The sequence below is a fragment of the Mesocricetus auratus genome, unplaced genomic scaffold (genome assembly GCF_017639785.1).
Source record: "Mesocricetus auratus isolate SY011 unplaced genomic scaffold, BCM_Maur_2.0 Super-Scaffold_100028, whole genome shotgun sequence".
Taxonomy (NCBI): domain Eukaryota; kingdom Metazoa; phylum Chordata; class Mammalia; order Rodentia; family Cricetidae; genus Mesocricetus; species Mesocricetus auratus.
In genome coordinates, this window is record NW_024429209.1 from 7,080,250 (window position 1) to 7,103,638 (window position 23,389).

General features: G+C 50.1%; 1 protein-coding gene across 1 annotated transcript in view; it reads left to right on the forward strand.

The window, feature by feature from the left end:
• Plcg1 (phospholipase C gamma 1) overlaps window positions 1-23,389 on the forward strand; it is a 31,087-nt gene that overhangs the window by 4,110 nt on the left and 3,588 nt on the right. The window contains 25 exon segments of the mRNA XM_005082646.4: window positions 11,882-12,034; window positions 12,142-12,235; window positions 12,386-12,433; window positions 14,806-14,890; window positions 14,980-15,063; window positions 15,266-15,300; window positions 15,485-15,557; window positions 15,646-15,747; window positions 15,947-16,065; window positions 16,145-16,230; window positions 16,302-16,422; window positions 17,022-17,190; window positions 17,276-17,398; window positions 17,474-17,575; window positions 17,658-17,845; window positions 18,130-18,330; window positions 18,403-18,522; window positions 18,600-18,711; window positions 18,713-18,781; window positions 19,456-19,533; window positions 20,219-20,322; window positions 20,539-20,635; window positions 20,892-20,961; window positions 21,704-21,861; window positions 23,248-23,344. Of these exon segments, the coding sequence (XP_005082703.1) occupies window positions 11,882-12,034; window positions 12,142-12,235; window positions 12,386-12,433; window positions 14,806-14,890; window positions 14,980-15,063; window positions 15,266-15,300; window positions 15,485-15,557; window positions 15,646-15,747; window positions 15,947-16,065; window positions 16,145-16,230; window positions 16,302-16,422; window positions 17,022-17,190; window positions 17,276-17,398; window positions 17,474-17,575; window positions 17,658-17,845; window positions 18,130-18,330; window positions 18,403-18,522; window positions 18,600-18,711; window positions 18,713-18,781; window positions 19,456-19,533; window positions 20,219-20,322; window positions 20,539-20,635; window positions 20,892-20,961; window positions 21,704-21,861; window positions 23,248-23,344 (2,688 nt within the window).

A 23,389-nucleotide genomic window follows, 5' to 3' on the forward strand; every position in this document is an offset into this window, starting at 1 on the left:
AGTTCTCAGCAGTACCTCTGTGATCAGGGCTTTTGCTACCCTGGGCATTTGCATGGAGAGAAGACAGTTGACTGGGAGCAGCTGCTTGGGTGAAAACGTCATGTTGGTTTGTTTCTAAGCCAGTTCAACACTGAATTGGCCTCGCTGTCTGAATGATAGGGGACACCCAGTCTTCCAGGAAGTGCTCTGCCACAGCCCAGAGTGGTAGGGCTACATCCGCTTCTACTGTCTCTTCTGCATCTCTTCACCGTGTCTCCTTTCCAGTGGAACACGGTGTCAAGGATGTGTATCCTAGGCTGAATGCACCGGAGGAAGTGGTGAGGCCTGAGGTTATAATAGAAGCCTGCTATTGGGTCTTGCTGTTAGGAGACTGACTTTCCCCTCTCTGCTCTCTCATGAAGAGAAGTCAGTGTGCACCTTAGGAGAATCTTTGGTCTTGCTGTTAGGAGACTGACTTTCCCCTCTCTGCTCTCTCATGAAGAGAAGTCAGTGTGCACCTTAGGAGAATCTTTGGTCTTGCTGTTAGGAGACTGACTTTCCCCCTCTCTGCTCTCTCATGAAGAGAAGTCAGTATGCACCTTAGGAGAATCTTTGGGGGTGGCAGGGTAGGAGGACTTGAATGTTTTGGTGTACCATGTAGCCGTGGTGTCCTTGGACAACTAATCCTGCTCTCCTGGCAACTGAACTGTGACTACTCAATGTGTTCTTGTGACCTTGGGTAAGTTACTTTTTAGCTTATCAGACTGTTCTAAAACGAATTCTTAGCTCAGTGTGTCAGGTTCAGGGCCATCTTGGCTACATAGTGAGTTATAGAGCAGCCTAGGCTGCAGAGTAAGACTAGTCTTAAGAAACAAAAGGCAGGCAAACAAAAAAATTCCTTCTCATGGAGTTACAGCTTAAGGCTAATGAAGTAAGACTGTATGAAAGCATGAGATTTTGTGAAAGGCCAGCACAGCATTTGACACCTAGGGACTCTTAGTTCTGCCTTGCCTTTCTCTCATCTCAGCTAACAGCAGGGCTCTGCTTTCCAGCGGAGTGTCATTGTTATCTAGGGTATTCAGAACAGGGCATCAGAAGGATCTGGTATTAGAATAATGTTCAGTGAGTGCATGGTGTGTTTTCTTACCCATAGCTCCTTCATCCAAGGAAAGCAGAGATTGTTGTCCCTATCACAGAGAAGGAAACAAAGGTTCTGAGAGTGAGGTCATGGAGCAAGGTCATAGTAAAGTGTGGGATTTATGATTCTTGCTCTAGTATTGTTTATTCTCCCTCTCTAGGAAAGTAACAATAAGGTGGACCATTCTATAGATACCAGACCTCTATTCTGTACTCTGGCCAGATGTGTTTACCCAGCCCAGGCTTTTGTCTGTGGACAAGCTCACTCATTGCCTCCATACCAGAGTCTCCAGCTCTTGTTCTGGCCATGGTACTTAGATAGCCAGATACCTAGCCTTCCCAGACCTTCCCCTCCTACAGCGAAGGTCCTGTCTGACATGGAGGCCAGAGCACCTCATCTCTGCACTTGCCCCACTGGTGCGTGGTAACGACCCATCAGCTCTTGTATAAAGGGAAGGGTCATGAGGCACAGTGTTTCCTGTGCTCCCAGAAACTCCTTTCCAGGCTCCCCTCACAACAGACTCACTCCAGCGTGCCTCCCTTCCTGTGCTGCTACACCAGTTCATCAGGTGTTGGGAGGGCCTGGCTGCTGTGTGCTGGGCACACTGAACTAGGTAGGGTTGCTCTTCATGTCAGCTTAGCCACTTTCTTTAAGAAGGAAGGGAGGGGAGAGACTGGAGAGAGATGGCTCAGTAGTTAGAGCAGTGGCTGCTCTTCCAGAGGCTCCCAGGTGTAGTTCCCAGTACCCATGTGGTGTCTCACAGCCATCTTTAGTCTGTCCTAGCAGGGAATCTGATGCCCTTTTCTAACCTCCATGGGCAGTGCATGCACGTGGTATAGACATGCATTCAGACAAATATTCATATATAATAAAAACAAATCTCAATAAAAGGAAGTCTGGCTTCCTTGGGCCTCATTGGATCACTGAGCAAGCAAGGCACCACGTGTCCACTGACTTCTCACTGGCAAGCATTGTTAAGTCCAGTGCACATACAGTTAGGGCAGAGACAGCCAGACAAATAATCACAGGGTGTGGTGAGTGCTGTGAAGGAAATAGGCACGGGCCACTCTGTCAAAGCATGGCTGACAGCATGCTGCAAGGACAAAGGCCTTGACCTGGGGCTGGTGGCAGAAAGGTTCATTTGTCCTGTATGCTACATGTACCATCCATGTCACTGTCTTTGGAGTGTGGCCTCAATGTTCTAGGTCAGCCCTGGGGTGCAAACCTGAACACTGGGCAAAACAGGCTAGAGAGGAATTTGGAGCCTTGTGGTTGGGAAGGAATGACTTTACTTTCTATGTAAAGCTAGGTACAGTGTGTGTGACCATTGCGAGACTGTCTTATCATTTAGACTTTGAAGCGCTTATAGAATGTCGCTGCCCTTAGGCCTGCTTGAGTTGCCCCCTGAATATCGTCTGTTGTGGCCTCAGTGTTCCCCCTAGAACTGCAGAGTTGGAGTTTCTTGCAGCCTCCCAGCATGATTGCTTCCACAGCTCCTTTGCTTCACATGTGGGGCTTCCAGAGAGTTGGGAAGCCAGGCTCCTGGGGCTTCTAGAGAATCTGCTTGTTGGCCACTAGAGAGCAGAGCAAGAAGTACTGGACATGGGCTGAATACTGGGAGCTGTGGGAAGGGGAGGGCAGTGCAGTTATCTCAAGAGTCTCTACTTGCATTCCTGACTCAGGCCTTGGTGCTCTCCCCCTCTCCTTTCATGAAGAGTGTTGAGGTGGTGCTGGGCTAGCCTTTGAGAGGTTCTAGTGGCTTTGTGCCCAGGCACAAGTTTTAGCACTCTGCCCTCACCTCCTAGGAACCAGGCCCATCCAGGGGGGAGCAGGGAGGGACTCCTTTTTATAGCCCGCATAGAGGCCTTGTGTATAGGCTCTGCTGCTTCCTTCCGGGTCTGGCCCTTCCCGTGTTGGCCAGAGGCCCTGGCTTCAGCAAAATTCAGGAGTAGATGGGGCGAGGCTTCTCCAGCAGAAGACTGGCATCTCCTTTGTTGAATCCAGGTTAGGCAGACAGAACTTGGGAAGCAAGAAAAAGAGATGGCCCAGTCCTTGACCTTGAGGAGTTTGTAATCCAGAACGTGCCACAGGTTTAAAACCCGGGCTGACAGGAGACAGTACTGTCTTAAAAAGTGCTGAGGGTTGAGCTGGAGGGCCTAGATGTGGTCGGCCTCTCTCTGGCAGCTCACCCTGCTCTGTAGAGTCCCTTCCTTATTGACTGAGACATCAGCACCAGGCAGAGGCTCTTGTGGTGCTTGGAAGCAGAACATAGACGCTATGAAGAGTATCCTGGCCGGACCAGTGAGAGAGTGCGGGTAACCCACAGCCAGTTGGACACCACTTGTTTGTGGATCTGATTTTTCTTCAGCTCCAGTGGGGCATTCATTTTGGGATTCGCTTCCAGGAGATACTGCTGAGTTGAAGTCTTATAAAGCGATTCTTGAGGACATGTGTACCTGAGGGTCAGACTGTCTTTGGCTTAGTCATAGCTGTGGTAAGACTCAGGTTTTGGCAATAATCTCTGACTCTGTAGGTAGATGTGGGTTTGTGTTGGGGAGATTCTAGCCTCAGGCCCTGATAGTGGGCTGCAGTTATTAGGTTGTCTAAGAAAGAGGAGAAGGAAACCTCAGCTGGCCACAGGTCCCACGGGTTTCTCAGTCTTTGGAGGTAGGAGACCAGCACAGCTCACCCTGCCCCTTTGACAGGGTGGGGTATCAGCCGCCCCACAGGCAGTGGCAGCCCTTCTCTGAGGCTCTGCAGGCTCACTTAGCAGTTCACATGTTGGAGCAGCTCTTTTCTTCCCACCCCAGGCCCTTCTTCACCCACAAGTCATGGAGTGTAAGTGCTTGTCTTCTCTTGTCAGTCCCAGCTGGGGTTGTGGCCTTTCTTGGGACCACTTAGCATATCTACCATGGAGGTTCAGAAGGTAACAGTGGCATTTGTCAGGGGTTTGTGACAGTCCTCTGGAGTCCAGCAGTGACATGAAAGCACCTGGTGCCAGACTGCTCCCAAGAGGCTGTCCTGATTTCTGCTCTGAGAACTGGTCTGTACTAGAAGCATGAAGTTCTGTGTTGGGATGTGTGTTGGTGGGGGATGGGTGAGAGATTACTAAAACTGGGGGTGGGATCACAAGGTCTCGGTGTCCCATCCTCCCATATCCCCCCCCTCCCCCCCGTCTCTCAAATTTCAAAAGAATCTAAGCTAGGCTTCCTAGGAAGACGGAGAGCGAGTTCCCCTATGGGTTGAAGGTAGAGACTAGATATTTCTCTGGGGCCTTGCTTCTTTAGGAAGCAAAAGAGGGTGGCTTGGGCTGTTGGGACCCAGGGAGTGTGATCTGTGCTATGGAGGGCCTAGGCCATGCAGCCCTAAGGTAGGAAAAACTTCTTGGGGTATAAAGAAATAAGACATCTGCATCATAAGACATCACTTGATGACTTCTTTGTCATTGAGAATTAACAGAATTAAATCTGTTAGATTTAAGCCTGGCCCTACTTGCACAAGCAACAAGTGAGAAAACTTGCTAAGGAGTTTTGCCTAGGGACGCTCCCTGCCCCCCCTCCACCAGCCCCTCTCCCTCTTGAGTCCTGTCCCCTTAAGTCTGAAGCTACTGTGCTTTGTCTGTGAGAGGGAGATCCCAGATTCTCCTCTCACCTCCCAAGCTATTGCCTGTCTTCTGCCGTCTGGGAGGGCCTTGCCGAGAAGGGCTGCAGGCATCGAGGCTGTGCACTCTCACTTAGCTGCTGGGTAGGAGCAGGTTGGTCAGCCAAGAAAGACTGATTATAGTTTCTTTCCTGGCACACTTGTTAAGTTCCTGCTAGGATGGAGGAGTGAAGATGATAGACATGGTCCATGTCCTCAAGGAATTTACAGAAAACAGCCAGACAGCCCTAAAACACACATGAGAACTGAGAGAGAGATAGCTTAGTGGGTAAACACACTTACCATGCAAGCCTATGACCTTTAATCACTGGAACGCATAGTTGTCCCCTGGCCTCCCCAAGTACATCACATGCACACACATAATAATAATAACATTTAAAACAATATGGGTAAGACTTTGATTCTAAGAGTGCCACACAGCAGCATGTATGGTGCAGCCTGGAGTCCTGCCATCCTCCCCGTGTTGTTCCCACTTGGCTGCTTCCCACAGGAGTCCCACGGCAGCGCAGAGTGCAAGCCCAGGGCACATGTAGTTTGGCACTGAAATATCTTTGGCTCTGCCACCTCGCCAACTGTCACCTTGGGTAGGATCATTAACCACTCTTTGTTCAGTGTCCTTGCTTGGGAAATGGGAACTGTAATACTTGCTTTATAGTATTAGTTGTAAGGATGAAAGAACACAGTTTAATTGAGAGTTTTATGTAATGTGCACAGCAAATGTGCAAAAGATTACACTCTTGATGCTGCTGCCCTCCCTACCCAGCAGGGACAGCGACCTCATCCTCTGTGCTTTGCAGTTTCTGAGAAATGTCTGTAGGCTCTGTCTAACATAGTCTTTCTAGCGTGGTGCAAACCTAACCCTTCCTCCTGTGGTCGAGCTCTTGCACCTAGCATGATGTCCTTCTTAGAGTTGCTCACTGTGGATAACAGAGTCAGCTGAACTTGGAGGGTTGGATTGGGGTTGATGAGAAACAAAGGAATCAAAAAACGTGAAAACATGCATATGTTTTCAGGTCAGGAAACAACTTGAGGGAGTTGGTTCTCTCCTTCCACCATGTGGGTCCTGGAGATTGAACTCAGGTCATCAGGTTTGGCAGCAAGTGCCTTTTCCTGCTGAGCAGTCTCACTAGACCTGAGAAAAGGGAATCTTAATGGGTGGCTCTGAAGTTTTCAGTTCATAAGAGAAGACAGTATTTGGTTTGAAGTTTGTCTTTGGTTTAGGGGTGTGTGTGTGAGCAGTTGGAGTGTAGTTCCTGCCAGACAGGCTAGCGCTGTTGTGTGAATCAGAAGGCATTACAGCTGTGGGCATGGCTGTCATTGAGGAGAAGTCTGGCTCATGTTTGGTGGGGGTCGGCCTGTAGCTCACAAGTAAGCAGGAAAGTCTGGGCACTGTTGTGTGGAAAAAGTCAACAGTAGAACACCAAAGAGAAGGGAGGTTGTGCACACATAGCACCACAGATGTCTCCCTGCTGTTCCATTCTTTGCATGACCTCATAGTTATCTGCTTCCCCATCTGTTTCCTCCTCAGGCTGGGATTTTTCTGAAGGGCAGGAACTCAATGCCTATTGATATGTTTCCCCAGGACCCAACTCAGGGCCTGGTGTGAAATAGATAAATGTCTGGTAACTAGTAGTGATGGAATGAACGAGTGAATGAACCTCACTCAAGTGGTGGTGAGGTCTCTGCAGGCTCTGTGTTCTGTATGGGCCTTCTTCCCCCTCCTCCCTTCCTTTGGGACCTACATAAGCTGTTACCACTTGAAATAAGCTGTGTTTTAGGAAAGAGGGCTCCCTACCTGGGCAGTGTGAAGCCCTCTGTGGCCTCCTTTTTTCCCCTGTATATCCAATATCAGAGTTGAAACTATCATGGGGACACTCCAGAGCCCCATCTGCCATGAGTCACCATGTGATAAAACCCCTTGGGCTCTCCATTCCTCATTTACCTAAAGAGAAGAGTCATCTAGAATCGAGTCTCTAAGTGGCTTGTGTATTGGTGAAGATTGTGTACTGTACTGTGCAGCTGCAACCTGAAGCAATTTGTACATCTCAGTTCAGGGTCCCCGGGTCCTGTGTAGGGATCTCATGGACCTCTATCCAGCTGTCTGAATGGCTGTTTCCTGTTTACCAGGGTAGGAAAGAGGCTGAATTTAGTTAGGTCCAGCTGCTCTTCTCAGTCAGGGTGTTGGAGGCAGTCTTTTCTGGTGTAACCTGGTTTGGCTAGGATTCCAAGGAGGGGTCACTGTTCCTTCCATCCATAGTTGCTAATGTGGCAGTAGCCACTTACTGCACAGGCACAGGAAGGACAGTGTGTCTTGGTGCCACCTTCCCTTTGCCTTGTGACCCTGAGACCCTATATATGGGCAATATCTATCTGTGGGGCTATTTAGAAAGTGGCTTTGTCAGAGATGGGGAATGCTAGGACATGAGTTCTTGGGTCTAAATTAAGGTTTTGGGTTTTGTGGCTTGGTTCCTATGGCCTGTGTACTGAAGAACCCTAAAAAGAGCTTAGTGCCCCCATTCTTTTTATTCCCTTCCTCTAGTTTTCCTAAGTTATAGACTACGTACCTGTTAACCATCTCTGCAGTAGAGATCAGTAAGGCTGATCTCTAGTCTTCAGGGTCTCAGTCAGGAGACTGTCCATGTGTTGAGAAAGACAGAGAAAAGAGGAGAGGAGGGGTTGGAAAGGAAGTAAGTTGCCTTTCCAAAGTCTCTGGCCCCGCTGCACACATTTTGATCTTACAAATTTAGTCTTGTGTTACTGCCTCAGATCTTAGAGATGGTTCCAAATTCCAAGCAACAAACACATTTCAACTCCTAACAAAGCCAAAGTATAAAAGATTGAAATGGTGGGGGCAGATCAGGGCTGATGCCCCCAAGTAGATGTTTGGGTGGTGGCATGTGCGCCCCTCACTGGTAACCCTTGTTACTGATATCCTTTCTTCTGGACTGTACCACTGGAGTATACATGCCTACACTGAGGGGAGTGTGCAGGCTGGAGTACTATGGGGCTCAGGAAGCAGGATCTTAGCTCATCTTTGCATATGCTAATCAGAACATGAGTCCTACTCCCCCACAAAGAGCTCATCATGTATGGCCCAGTTGTGAGCTGGGAAATAGCTGCTTGGATTCTTTCCCTGGTGGCCTTTATTTTCATAAAACTCGTAGTTTCCAGTTTGCCCGCTGAACAGAGCCCTAGCAGGCTTCTGTGTTCATCTTCTCTAGAGCTATCTTTCTTAAGCCTCATGTCAGTAATGCCAGGTACAAAGACATGTGTTTCCTAGCAAGGCCCTTACAGTGGAGGAATTCACTGTTTTCTAGTTGGGAAACTGAACCTGAAAGAGTGGGGGACTGCCAGAACCTCACAGTTGGGCCCTGTGCTTCTTGGTTTTCCTTGCTGGGCCTGGCAGCTTCAGGTAATCAGGGTAGGCTTCCTGAGGGTGTAGAGTAGGCAGATCTCCACTAGGGGCACTAAGGAGCGCAGATCCCCAGCATTCTGCCTGGTATACCAGACTATCTGGTCTCAGAGCCACCATGTGCTGCTAGTTCTTGGCATAGGTACGGGTGGTTCCTCATAATCCAGATCCCTTTGAGAAGAGCTTATCATGGTAGCTCACATCTGTGATCTCAGCACTCTGGAGCCTGAATCTGAAGAATTGCAAGATCCAGGGCTGTCTCAAAAAAGAAAGAAACAGAAATAACAAAACAGAAACCAAGTCTTAATTTCTTTATAAGAGTTTATGAAGATTAAGTGTGAAGAACTGGGTGTCCCTTACTTCCCAAGCAGCCCAGCTTTCCTAAAGCCTGGGAAAGCCTTCTTGCTTGGCCTGGAGCCCTGGACTTGGAGAAGTTCATATACGGGAGCTCCTGACAGGCCATGTTAGCTAGGCTGCGCCCATTCAGGTCAGGGTAAGCCCTCGATTGCGCCATTGTCATCATGGTCCTCTGGTTGTGGAAAAGTCTGCTCTTGTTTTTAGAGCATATCATCTTTTCACTCCTCAGCCCCTGGATATCAGGGACCTCTCAGTATCCTGGATTTTCTTCCCAGTGTTCCGCTAAATACTCTTCTCCCATAGTTTTTAGGGAGAAGGAAATGCTGGCTCATGGGGCTCCAGACATCAGGAATAAATATCCAAGCATTTGTACACACACACACACACACACACACACACACACACACACACACACACAGGTCATTCCTGACAGACAGAAAGTCTCACCCAGACCATGGCTGGGTTGGCAACTAAAGCAGAGGCTATGTCTGATTAGGGAGTCTTCCCTGTGATGGCAGCTCTGTCTCAGATAAGAGCAATGGCGGTTTGTTCTGGATGCAGGAGGACGGGTAGCGATAACACAGGATGTGCTTTCAAGGGTCTAGTTGACTATTTCATTGCTGTCAGGTCTTTCTCAGTCTGCTTCTGACTTGATAGACATAGAGGGTGTCAGGGCCATGCTGGCATCTCCTTATGGGAGGAAGAGCAAGGGGTCTGTGTGACTAGTGTGGCTTAGGGGTGGTGTGCCTGGCCTCTCTGCTCTATGCTTGCCTGGTCCCTATTTAACCATATGCCACTCTAACTTTAGACTGAACTCTGTGCAAATATACCCCTAACTCAGAGCACCCACTGGCTTTGTGCACATATGCACAGATATACATGGGGGAATCACACGTGGCCTAACTGTGAGCTTTGGACAGACTTTATAGCTGCCTGTCTGTTGGTATACACCTTCTTGCGTATACAGCCAGTGGCATCTGGTAGACAGCAACAGGAAAGGCCCAACTATGGGTCATGTAGACTGTGTGTGTGTGTGTGTGTGTGTGTGTGTGTGTGTGTGTGTGTGTGAATGAATGTGTAGGAGGGGAATGATAACTTTGCACTGCAAGAATTAATATCTGTTTCAAAGGGCAGAGTTTGTCGTAGTTGTGTGGTATATGATTCAGGCATTTCCCCCAATGGAAGTTCTTCCTCCCACATATAGAAACTGTTCTCCAGTTGTGGATTTGTGGCCCAGCTCTCCCCACTCTGGTTCTAGAACCAAGTAGAATGCCTCCATCTTACCCCATCCCCCATACTTTTTCACTTCACTGAATCATGTGCCTGCATTTTTCTCATTTTTGCATTCAGTCACTAAGTGGGTACTGGAAGAGCTCTGCCTGCCATGGAGTATGAGGAACATAAGTTTTCACAGCAGTATGAGGCATTGAGAGGGTGATTAATGCAGGATGGAGCTTCTCATGGGATCTTCCGTGGAAGAGAATCCAGGCGGAGAACCGGGCAGACCAAGCTCCAGGATGAAATGGGGCAGGAACAGTTGCTGTTCTTGCTGTAGGTCTGGCTTGGTTTGGAAGGATCACAGAAGAGGGCAAGACAAAAAGCTCCAGATGAATCTCCAAGCCCTATCATGAGAACTTCAAAGGTTATGAAGGGAGGGTTAGCAGTGATACCTCAGGAGGGGAGTGAATGAACCTATAGGACCAGGCGTCCGAACAATGGTTTGTGGTTCAGAAGAGTCAAGAATGGGTAGTTGGTGAGAATTATGCCCACTAACAAGGAAAGTCAGGGCTTCCTGCTGGAGGATAGACCTGAGGGCTTTGCTGGGGGGACAGTATTGGATCCAGGTACAGCCAGTGCTGGTTGTGGTTGCAGAGCAGATGTGATGTCACTGTTCCAGGTGGTGCTACTGTGGCTGGCTCAAGGGACAAGACAGGTAGACTGTGAGCTGTTGGTTGGGGCCTTTGGGATGTTCCAGCCGTGCTGGTGTTTGAAACTATAATCTAGTCAGAAGGAGGACTGTAAGAACATTTTAAGATGTTCCCAAGCTAAGGGGAATTTCTCCTCCTGGACTATTTATTTTTGTCCACGCTCCTGGCTCATTCAGGGATGGTCTAGGTGTTCAGTTGGGGCAGCTGTGGCAGGACCAGATCTACAAAGACTCAGAGTACACACCTGGCACGTGCTGGCCGAGGAACCACACCCTCCATGTGGTATACTTAGCGCCTGCTCTTTAAGCGTCACTTTGGTCTGTTGCTCTTACCACCCTTCAGAAGTGCCCAGCAGTTGTCTCTCTGCCAAGACTCACAGTTAGCCTGAGTCCATGTAGCCTCCCACTCCACTGTCCTGAGAAACTGAATCAGACCCCTAGCTCTTTAGTTGGTGAGACTGCAATTGGGAGGTGTTAAATGTGTCACTAGCTTACAGTTGCTCTGTCACTCCAGTTAGTAGCCCCATGCACTTGCCTCATCTTTGCTTGTGAGAACAGGAGCAGTTGAGAAGCCCTTGGTAGCTGAGATAAGAATGCCAGCTGTGAGCGCAGGATGCCTGGCGTTCTTGAACAGCCTTGGCCTTAGCCAGAACTAGGCCTTTGCTAAGACTGGTGTGGGCATGTCTTTGGGGTGTGGGTCATTTCAGGATTTGCCAGTTTTCTGGGCCTGATCCAAGGTTCTGTCTGGGATTCTGAGACCAATCTAGACTTGCCCAGCCTTGCCTCTGGGACTTTACAGTTGGGTCTGTGTGTATATTGTGTTAGAAAGAGATCCACAAGAAACTGCCTTGGATCCCTGTTTCTGCTTTTGGAGTCCAGCTTTGCTCCAGGTACAGGTTATAGGCTATACTCCCAGCAATGGAACAAAGATAGGGAAGGGATAACACATACACTTACCTCCCTGTCCCCAAAGAGCATTAGTCTTTAAAACACACACACACACACACACAGAGAGAGAGAGAGAGACAGAGAGACAGAGAGAGAGAGAGAGAGACAGAGAGAGAGAGAGAGAGAGAGAGAGACAGAGAGAGGGAGACAGAGAGAGAGAGAGAGAGAGAGAGAGAGAGGAGACAGAGAGAGAGAGAGAGAGAGAGAGAGAGAGAGAGAGAGAGAGAGAGAGAGAGACAGACAGAGACTCACACCACACCAAACAAAAAACAAAGGCCTACTTTTAGATAAGCCCAGTTCTCTATCACCTAGGATAACTATGAGTGGGATTAGTCTGTCTCTTTGTGGTCCATTCCCTGAGGGAGGAGGGTGTGGAAATGACTGAGGAAAGTACACCAAGCTTCCTTTGATGCTGGCTGTGAGAACCTCAGCCTGACCTTGGCCTTTACTACCTTTCCAGTTGATATCCGTGAGATCAAGGAGATCCGCCCAGGGAAGACATCACGGGACTTTGACCGATACCAAGAAGACCCTGCCTTTCGGCCAGACCAGTCACATTGCTTTGTCATCCTGTATGGAATGGAATTCCGCCTGAAGACCCTGAGCCTACAAGGTGGGAGATGGGCTTAGAGGAGGCAGGGTGTAGGTAAGGGGAAAGCCTGGCTGCCCTTGCTCTTGTGGAAGGATGTGCTCTTAGCTCAGCTTATGCTCTGCTCACAGCCACATCTGAGGATGAAGTAAACATGTGGATCAAGGGCTTAACTTGGCTCATGGAGGATACATTGCAGGCAGCCACACCCCTGCAGATTGAGAGGTAAGACTCATCTTCATGGAGTTAAAACCTGATGATGTCTTGGACCAGATGAAAGGAGGCAGAGACTTGAGACCTCTCCACAGAGGTCTTCTTCCCAGGCTTTCCCTTAGTTGGAGAAGGGACCCTCATCTCAGGCTTCTCTTTCTCCAGGTGGCTCCGGAAGCAGTTCTATTCAGTGGACCGGAACCGGGAGGATCGGTAGGTGTTAAACTGGGGGTGTGTGCCTGACCAGTGGATAGAAGCACCCAGATCAATTGTGCATTTGAGCCAGAGGGCCCATAGACCTGAGCTGCCTGGAGAGGGACCAGGAGCTCTGACACACGAAGTTCATTAGAGTGCTGGCTCTGGGTCCTGGAAGGGTGGCTGGCAATGCAGCCAGAGGAACCAAGAGTGGGAGGAAGCAAAGACCCAGTGACATGCTCTCTATGTAACTGGTACTGTTGTGGGGCTCTCTGAGAGTTCCCAGAGGCAGGAAGTCATGGGAGGCACAGAGTGACCTGCTCTGGCTTCGGGTTTGTTCAGTGTCCTCAATAGGGTTACTATTACTGTGATGAAACACCGTGCCAAAAGCAGTTTGAGGAGGAAAGAGTTTGACTTACACTTCCACGTCACTGTTCATCACTGAAGGAAGTCTGGACAGGAACTCAAAACAGCAGGAACTGATGTGAGGCCATGGGGGAATGCTGCTTACTGACTTGCTCCCCACGGTTTACTCAGCCTGCTTTCTTATAGAATCCAGGACCACCTGCCTGGGTTGCCCCCTACCCACCATTGCCCCAGCCACCCACAATGGGCTGGGCCTTCCTCCACGTATCACTAGTTAAGAAAATGCTCTGCAAGCTTGCTTACAGGTGGATCTCATGGAGGTATTTTCTCAACTGAGGCTCCCTCTTCTCCCAATGACTCCAGCTTGTGTCAAGTTGATATAACACTAGCCAGCACACTCAAGATCACACTACTGAGTTGAGAACTGTGAAGACACTGTTCCACCATTCTGGGTGGAAGATGAGAGGGCTCAGATTGGGGTAATAATGGTAGGAGTTAGTTGGATTTGGGCTATATTGTTTAAAATTATATTTAAAAAATTTCCTAATCCTTTGATTTTTGGATGTCTGAGAGAAGAATCAGAGGTCAGGATTTTTGACTTGAGCAGCTGGAAAGTGAAGTTGCCATTGCTGGGACAGGAAGACAGTGAAGGAACATATTTGGAGCTGAGGGTTGAGTGTGGGTGGGAGTTGTATGATGCATAGTGGATGTCCAGGTAGAGATGTGGAGTCACCAAGCAGGTAAAGTGGGTTCATATGAGGAGTTAGGGCTGTAACATAGGTGTGTGCAGGTGAAATGGAAAGTCTTGGGGGTAGAGATGGTCACACGAGACCCAGATAACAAAAGGGAAGAGGCTCAATGGCTGACTCCAGACTAGTGCCACATGAGACTAGGACCGGGGAGTGAGTTTACCCTTATGTTTGACAACACTGTAGGAATAGTAGCTTCAGCTCAGTGATGAGCAGTTCAGGGGCATAAAGGGAGTGAGTGCAGATGAGTCTTGTAAAAGTTTCACCATGGGGAGGAGGAGGCAACAGTTAGAGAAGCTGGTAGGGGAAGACAAAAGGAATAGCTTGTTTGTATGCAGATGGGAAAGGGTGGGAACCAAAGCTTCTGTCTCCTTGTTGGAAAACAGGGTCTCTTGACCACAACTTGACTGATTGGGGGTCAAGTGCCCCAGTGCCCCATACAGAGCAAACACTGACTCTAGAGCAGTGGTTCTCAACCTGTGAGTCATGACCCCTTTGGGGGTCAAAGGATCCTTTCACAGGGGCTGCCAAAGACCATCTACACATCAGATACTTGCATTATAATTTATAACAATATCAAAATACAGTTATGGAGTAGCAATGAAAATAATTTTATGTAGGGGTCACCACGACATGAGGAGCCGTGTTAGAGGTCACAGCACTAGGAAGATTTCAAACCACTGCTCCAGAACATTCAACCTTTAGTGTAGATCTGAACCCTTAGAGGATTTTGGTCCTTCCATCTTGTTCATGCTGTTGACAGGTCCTTGTCCTAGAGGGTAGCTCTCTCTGGCTTTTCTGGAGCCAGCTTACTTTCCAGCCTCAGGAGTATGCCCAGGCAACAGCAGTTACATGTGGCTAATCATGCCCATGCTTTCTTCCCTGCTGCTTATTCTGGGGTATAGATGAGTCTAAGGGCTGTGGGTCCCAGGGTACTCCAGTAAGTGGCAGACATCATGAGTGGGCACCGCCCTGCTCTGAACAGGCAAGTGAGGCCAGAGCTGGGCAGCTGCCGGAGATGGCTCATCCTTCCCCTCTGCCTGGCCTGCTTTCCTGAGCTGGGTCACTTCTACAATAGTGAGCTTTTCTTTATTCACAGGCAGAAACTGAGGCCCAGAGGCAGGAAGGGACTTCCATATGTCACACCATGAACTTTGACCCAGTGTTGCCCTTAGGACTGCCCTAGGACTGCAGGTTCCCAGAGTATAGCTGTTTATTTGTCCAGCCTCAGGTGGGCTCAGCGTACAGGTCAGAAGGATACCCTTTTTTTCTCAGTATATCAGCCAAGGACTTGAAGAACATGCTGTCACAGGTCAACTACCGGGTCCCCAACATGCGGTTCCTCCGAGAACGGCTGACGGTAATGGACACATGGGGCTATCTACTGGCAGGGCAGGGTGTGGGAGGCCAGCAGCTGCCTGATTGGCAGCTCTGCTCTGTGTCATGTAGGACCTAGAACAGCGCAGCGGGGACATCACCTATGGGCAGTTTGCTCAGCTGTACCGCAGCCTCATGTACAGTGCCCAGAAGACGGTGCGTGAGCCTCTTGCCCTCCCCTGTCCTTGCCAACTCCTCTACGTCTCCTAGCCCTGTGGCCCTGCCTTGGGCCTTTTGGGTGCCATTGCTCTAGCGTCCTCCCCATCCCTGGGAATCTGTCCCCTAGTCTTTTCCTAAGAGCCCCTTTCCTGCATGGTCTCTCAGGACCCTCCCCCTTACCAGATTCTGTTTCCTGCAGATGGACCTCCCCTTCTTGGAAACCAGCAATTTGAGGTTTGGTTTGGACAGTCAATTGGGGTTGTTCTCTGGGTGGTTCCAGATCCAGGTGGAGAGCAATTGGGGTGGGGGTGAGGCATGGTGAGCCATTGGGTGTGTACATTAGCTGCAAGTTGCAAGGGGCCCCTTGTCTGTTGATCAAGTCAGCCAGCTGCTAGGCACTCCTGTTCTTTCCCTGCAGGACTGGAGAGCGACCGGAGCTCTGCCGAGTGTCCCTTTCTGAGTTCCAGCAGTTCCTCCTAGAGTACCAGGGGGTATGGCTGGGCCAGGGAGTCAGACTAAAGGGTGGGTTCATCAGGTTCATCATTGGAGCCTTCTTCCATGACACCCTCTACCCAGCAGGAGCTGTGGGCTGTCGACCGGCTCCAGGTGCAGGAATTCATGCTCAACTTCCTTCGAGATCCCTTGCGAGAGATTGAGGAGCCATACTTCTTCTTGGATGAGGTGAGCCCCATGTTTCCCACCACTCCGTTAGAGAAACAGGTGGGGCAGCCGGAACGCTCCTCTGCCCTAGAAGCTATTGCAGCAACCTACTGCCTGCTTTGCCAGCACAGTTGGGCATGAATGCTCTCTCGTGCACTCACTTGTATCCCAAGTGGCAGCCAGGACACACTCTCTTTCTCCTCCACATTCATTCCCGTAGTTTGTCACCTTTCTGTTCTCCAAAGAGAACAGTGTGTGGAACTCCCAGCTGGATACTGTGTGCTCAGACACCATGAACAACCCTCTCTCTCACTATTGGATCTCTTCCTCGCATAATACGTGAGTACGCCTTTTTTGCCCAGCCTCCTCTAGGGAGGAAGGCCCACCAGACCATACTTGTCTCTCCTTTCTTATCCAGATACCTGACTGGGGACCAGTTCTCCAGTGAGTCCTCCCTAGAAGCCTATGCTCGCTGCCTGAGGATGGGCTGTCGCTGCATTGAGTGTGCGTTGGGGCTAGAGGTTGGAGAGGGAAGGTGGGAGGTCTCCCTGTGTGACCATGGTGATGTTCCCTAGTGGACTGCTGGGACGGCCCAGATGGGATGCCAGTCATTTACCATGGGCATACTCTCACCACCAAGATCAAGTTCTCGGATGTCCTGCACACCATCAAGGAGCATGCTTTTGTAGCCTCAGAGTAAGTAGGTGTGGAAGACATGGGCAGCCTCCAGAAGGTCCTCCCACTCCTACCCCTTACAAAACTTGACCCCACTCCTGTCTCTGCCGTTCTTGCTCTAGCCAACTTCCTGAGTTCTTGCCTCTGCTCCCTGCATCATTGCTTAGCATTCATATTCATCTCATCCTTGAAAAACATTTCTGTAACTGGTCTCAGGTCAGCTCATTTCCCTTCACTGCCCAGAAAAGAGTGTGTCCGCTATGAGCTGTTCCCTGTTGCTAGCAACCACCAGGCCTGCAGTCCCCAGTCTCTCAAAGCATGGAAAGGACCCTCCCACTGCATTTGAAGGCTGCGTCTCATCTTTACTGACTATTTGGTGTAGGATGTCTTTTCACAGGGCAGCCTCATAATTAGCCCAACTCAGGGGCTGCCTTCTGCACCACTTGCTACTTCTTGGTTCCCACAGCCTCCTAGCTATTTCCTGATATGCCTTTGCACGTGGCCGCCTCTCTCCCGAGGTGTCCTGTGGATAAAGTACCCCAGGCCCTTGCCTCCCATCATTTCACTCTGTAAGGAACTATTTGGACTGAGGTTCTTTGTACTTACTCCTTACCCTTCAGATACCCAGTCATCCTGTCCATCGAGGACCACTGCAGCATTGCTCAGCAGAGAAACATGGCTCAGTACTTCAAAAAGGTGCTTGGCGACACACTCCTTACCAAGCCTGTGGACATTGCTGCTGACGGACTTCCTTCCCCCAACCAGCTCAAGAGGAAGATCCTTATTAAGGTGTGGTAAAATTGGTAGGAGGATCCCTGAGTTCAGGAAGGGACTAGTTGTGGAGTGATTGTCATGACCTGGTCTGCTTCCACAGCACAAGAAGCTAGCTGAGGGCAGTGCCTATGAGGAGGTGCCGACTTCTGTGATGTACTCTGAGAATGACATCAGTAACTCCATCAAGAATGGTATCCTCTACTTGGAGGACCCCGTGAATCATGTGAGGTCTAGCTGAGCCTGGACACGGTGGGGCTGTGTGTTGGACTCTGGCTCACAGGTCTGTGATCTGTTCCAGGAATGGTATCCCCACTACTTTGTTCTGACTAGCAGCAAGATCTACTACTCTGAGGAGACCAGCAGTGACCAGGGCAATGAGGATGAAGAGGAGCCCAAGGAGGTAGAATTGTTCAGGGGTGTGCGTTGAGCTGGCTGAGAACTGGGTAGTCACTGGGTGTCTTTGCTGTTGTCCTCCTGTCTAGGCCAGTAGCAGCACAGAGCTGCACTCCAGTGAGAAGTGGTTCCATGGGAAGCTCGGGGCTGGGCGCGATGGACGGCACATTGCTGAGCGCCTGCTCACTGAGTACTGTATTGAGACTGGGGCTCCTGACGGCTCCTTCTTAGTGCGAGAAAGTGAGACCTTCGTGGGTGACTACACGCTGTCTTTCTGGTAACCCACATCTGCACCATACCTGTGTTTAGTCTACTTGAACTAGACGTAGTTCAGCTTTGGCTCTAGGTTTTCCTTGGAACATAATTTTTTCCTGTACAGACATGTGTGCACTTAAACATGTATGTTTGTGTTTGATCTGTATGACCTCCTATAGGGCTGCTCACTATCCAAGCTTCTTTGGAGAATTGCCTCCCTCTTTGAAACTTTATACCTTGTCTAGTTATGTATTCTTTGGAGCTCTGACCTGTTTGTCATGCCTCTCTCATCCTGTCTTTCCTCAGGCGGAATGGGAAAGTCCAGCACTGCCGGATTCACTCCCGGCAGGATGCCGGGACTCCTAAGTTCTTCTTGACAGATAACCTTGTCTTCGACTCTCTCTATGACCTCATCACTCACTATCAGCAAGTACCGCTGCGCTGCAACGAGTTTGAGATGCGCCTTTCAGAGCCTGTCCCACAGACAAATGCCCATGAGAGCAAAGAGTGAGGAAAGGGACAGGGAGGTGAGTGGGGTATGGGTAGTTCTAGTCAGGGCCTGACTCTGCTGGTTTTCAGGTGGTACCATGCAAGCCTGACCAGAGCTCAGGCTGAACATATGCTGATGCGTGTGCCCCGTGATGGGGCCTTCCTGGTGCGGAAACGCAATGAGCCCAACTCATATGCCATCTCTTTCCGGTAAGGTCTGCTGGATGGGTGTGGGTTCTGACTGGGTCAGGGTTGACTGCCATGCTGACTGTCCTGTCATTGTGAAGGGCTGAAGGAAAGATCAAGCATTGCCGAGTACAGCAGGAAGGTCAAACCGTGATGCTGGGCAACTCTGAGTTTGACAGCCTGGTTGACCTCATCAGTTACTATGAGAAGCACCCCCCTGTACCGCAAAATGAAGCTGCGCTACCCCATCAACGAGGAAGCACTGGAGAAGATTGGGACAGCTGTGAGAAGGCCGGGGTGGGGGTGGGGGAGCAGGGGACATAACAGTGTACTTAGAGGACACCATAATTTAAGTCTCTTTGTGTGCTGAAAGAGAATCCTGGGGTTCACAGGGAGTAACTGGGAGCCATAGTGTATAGCTAGAATGAGTGAGACCTGAGCTGTGCCTGGGTGTTCAGGCAAGATCCTCTTGAACCAAGGGGTGGGTAGCAAGGTCTGGCAGCTTACAAAGGGAGAGGTGTGCACACATGGGCTTGGTCTGGGTGTGTTGGGCAGAGGGCAGGCTAGGTACAATTGTATAGATGCCGCAGGCCTGCAGGGAAGCTCTGGAGGGGAGACCTAGGTTTTCCAAGGAAGAGGGTTTGCTGGACCTCTTCCTGACCTTGGTGCTGATGACAGCTCAGCGGCAGGCAACTCAGGAGGAGGTGGCATTTGAGTCTCCAGGGGTCAAGGTGATATACCTCGGATAAGAGTGCCAAAAGGAGGGTGAGGCTGAGTCCCTACAGTCACCTCACTCCCTTGGGGTTGGGCGAGTCCGGTAGGTCAAGTGTCAGTGCATGGGGCAGACGGCCTATAGAAGAGGGCCAGCTGTGCTTCAGAAACCAGGCAAGTGGGAGCTAGCAGCCGCTTTTACCTCAGTGCCGGTCATTAATAGATCACAATGTGTCCTCTTTCCAGGAACCTGATTATGGGGCACTATACGAGGGCCGCAACCCTGGCTTCTATGTGGAGGCAAACCCTATGCCGACTTTCAAGGTAAATATCTGTCCTTGACACAGAAAGCCAGGAGGAAGGAGAGCTCCCCTTCTGAATGGGGCTTGTATTTCTGTATTCCGGGCCCCCTGTGGTGTGGAGAAGTGATGGCTGTGGTTTCCCAAGACTGAAGAGGTTGTAAGAGACGTGTGGCTCTGTTCCCTCAGAGTGACCTCCATGTCTTTCACAGACAGTAGAATGGGCTAGATGGCACACTGGACAGTCATTCCCTTCATCATGGAGATCTATTAGACAGGCTCTTTTGGTTTTGACCTTTTCTTTAATGTGGCAGACTGCCCTATCCCTGTTCCCGCTCTTCAGCAGCCAGAGTGCCATTAGAGAGGAGTGAGGGTCCTCACTATGTAGGGAGGTACACAGAAACACACTTACTCTTATGGGCCCACCAGCCTTACTCCTAGGAGCAGACCCAGGGCAGGGCTCCAACGGTTCCACATCAGTGGCCAGGAGGTTCCCTGGAGAAAGTCCTCTGTCTTCTTATCCTGCTTGTCCTAAAACTTCCCATAGAACAGCATGGAGAACTATGTCTAGGAATACGTGCTAACAGTGATCCCTCCCACTGGCATAAGCCCAGGCACATGTGTGTCTACATGTGCTGCACTGGGTTAAGGGATGGGGAATGCCCGCCCCTCTGCTTTGCTCCCACAATCCCATTGTCTCATCTCTGCAGTGTGCAGTAAAAGCCCTCTTTGACTACAAGGCCCAGAGAGAGGATGAGCTGACCTTCACCAAAAGTGCCATCATACAAAATGTGGAAAAGCAAGATGGTGGCTGGTGAGCCAGGCCCTCCAGGCTGGAGAGTCTGTGGTGTGGTGGCATGGGAGTCCAGGAACTCCGTGGAGCTGTCCCTGAGAATACTGTGACAGTATCCTTTGAGAGTATCTGTCTCATGTTCAGTAGCAGTGTCTGACTTATGTGTGGGAACCCCCCAAAAAGATCCTGTGGGAGTTTGGGGTGGTTGCTTGAGTCAGTACCTTGTGGTTCCCACAGGTGGCGAGGGGACTATGGTGGGAAGAAGCAGCTGTGGTTCCCCTCAAACTATGTGGAAGAGATGGTCAACCCAGCTGTCCTAGAGCCAGAGAGGGAGGTATGTCTTGAACCACACAGTGTCACAGGTTTCCCCGTCCCCAGGTTCTCTTTCATGTGTCTGTCACACCCAGACCTTCCTGTCACATGTGAGCCAGTTGCACGCCCTGTATGACCACACTCTTAGTCTTCATTGTACCTATGTCATACTTGGCTGGTCATGAGTATATCCAAAAGATAGTTGCACACATGCAGAAATTCCCTCACTTATGCATGCAGTAGCCATGCTGACTATCCTGCGATTTTGCTTCCTACAGCACCTGGATGAGAACAGCCCACTGGGGGACTTGCTGCGGGGGGTCTTAGACGTGCCAGCCTGTCAGATTGGTGAGCTCCAATTCCTGTCTCTTGATTCCTCCAGCATCAGGGTGTCCTTGTGATTCCCCCTGCTCCTGGGGAGGAAGCCATTGGCTGAATCCCCAGAGGCTACTCTTACAGGCTAGAAATCCCAGGCTCCCTTGTCATCCCCAACTTTTATCCTGTATACTTACCTGTGCCAGATACAGTAGAATCAGAAGTTGGCAGAGATGCTGAGTACAAGCTGACATCAAATCCTAATGGTTTTGGCCACAGGGTTTTGACAGAGGATTGGAGATGGGGTAGGGCAAGGGTTAGAAGGCATGGCCCCAAGGAAGAGGTATGAGTCACAACTGGGTTGGAGCCTTGGTTCCACAACAATTACTACGATATGTCTGAGCTACAGTATCCTCTGTAAATTGGATCTGTATACCAGTCTTACCTGCTTATAAAGTGTGGTAAGGAAGAAATGGAATGAATTTGAGCCAGTGTCTAAGGCAGTGGTTCTCAACCTGCTGATCATGACCCCTTTGGGTGGGGGAGGGGTCGCATATCAGATAACCTGAACATCAGATATTTATATTACAATTCCTAATAGTAGCAAACTTACAGTTTTAAAATAGCAACAACAATCATCTTATGATTGGGGTCACACAACATGAAGAGCTGCACCAAAGGACTGCAGTGTTAGGAAGGCTGAGAACCACTGGCCTAAGGTCTGGAGCGAAGGACAGAGAGCATTCCTAGCCCTGTATTATTTTACCCCAAACAGCCATTCGTCCTGAGGGCAAGAACAACCGGCTCTTCGTCTTCTCCATCAGCATGGCATCGGTGGCTCACTGGTCCCTGGATGTTGCCGCTGACTCACAAGAGGAACTGCAGGACTGGGTGAAAAAGATCCGGGAAGTGGCCCAGACTGCAGATGCCAGGGTGAGAACTGCCACAGCGTGGAAGGTGCTGCTGGAGCCTGTGAGGACAGCGTGTGGGCCTGCCAGGGCGCCAAGGCCTCCAGCTCCTCAACAAGCTCCTCTGGGGAAGGCAGCACACTGCTGGCTGCTGATGTGGCCTGGGTTAGATAAGGGACCCACAAGAACAGACTCAAGACACAAGTGTCATGTACTTAGGAAGTCTTGGACAGGAGATACTCTGGGTCACCTGAGTGAGTCTTTATAAGGCAAGAAGAAGAGAGGTGCTGAGCTGGCAGCAGGAATAGAGTCAGGCTTAGAAGAGATGATGTGGTGAAGGTGGGAAGAGGCTTAGGTAAACATTTGTGACAGTTTGTGCCTGGAACAGCAGGCAGAGAGATGCAGTTACCCACAGTAGTGAGACTGCTGTGCTGAGGGCTGCAGAGGTGCAGTAACAATCTGTAGGTAGCCACTGGCTTTAGCAGCAGCAGCTAACCTAGTGACACTGTTAAGATCTGTTAGTGGCATGACCATGTTGGATAGAAGTGAGTAGCAGCTCAGGAATCTGGAGTGACTGGATTTGGAGTTTGTGGATGCTGGGTAGCCTGCATTTATTTGGAAGGACTAGCTTTCTGGAGGGAGCCTGGCCTCTTTGGCTGAACCTGGCAAAGAAGCATCTGCAAATGTCTAGGGACTTGTGCTTTGAGGCTGTTCTCTAGTGCGTTTGAGGAGTAGATCTGTGCCTGGTTTGGAGAACAGATACCTTGAGTCAAGCAGGGAAGGGTTGAGATATGGAGGATATTGTCAGTGTGTCCTGGAGGGCAAGGCCCTGAAAGGACCAGTGGCTGGAAGGCTAGATCCCATGTTTAGGCTAGAGAGAGAAGGTAGAGTGTAAATAGAAGAGCCGCTGATTGAGGAAAATAGACATAGCAGAGCCGGGGTGTCTGAGCAAGCTGCAGCCAGGACAGGTCTGGAGGAGGAAGATTGTGTTGCCATGGGGGAATTGAGTTGGTAAAGATCATTTTAGACACAGACATTGCCAAGTGGGCTTAAAGCCTAAGTGCTTCAGGGAATCAGGAAACAATGGTCTTGCTGCAGGATGAGGCTGGGTAAAGAGTGATCAGAAAGCATTACTGAGAAGGCCTTGCCTACCGTGAGCTTCCTGTGAGGTCATCTGGGACATAAGTTATGGTGAGGCTTCCATCCCAAGAGGGTCAGGGAACAAGTGTGTCCCTGGAGACAAAGGAAAAGAACAATTTTGGGCTGAAACTGGGAACCAGCAGTTTTGTTTACCGTCTTCTGGTATTTGAAAGGTGCAGGGGGAGGGGAGGGCCCCAGAACACCTGAAGTGTGGGTGTGCCCAAGGCTGGCAGGAGCTTCTTCTCTAGTCTGGCTTTGTGTGTCTCACCAGCTTACTGAAGGGAAGATGATGGAGAGGAGGAAGAAGATTGCCTTGGAGCTTTCTGAACTTGTAGTCTACTGCCGGCCTGTTCCCTTTGATGAAGAGAGTAAGGAGGGGCCAGGTGTGGTGTGCATGTGCCCAGAGGGCTAGT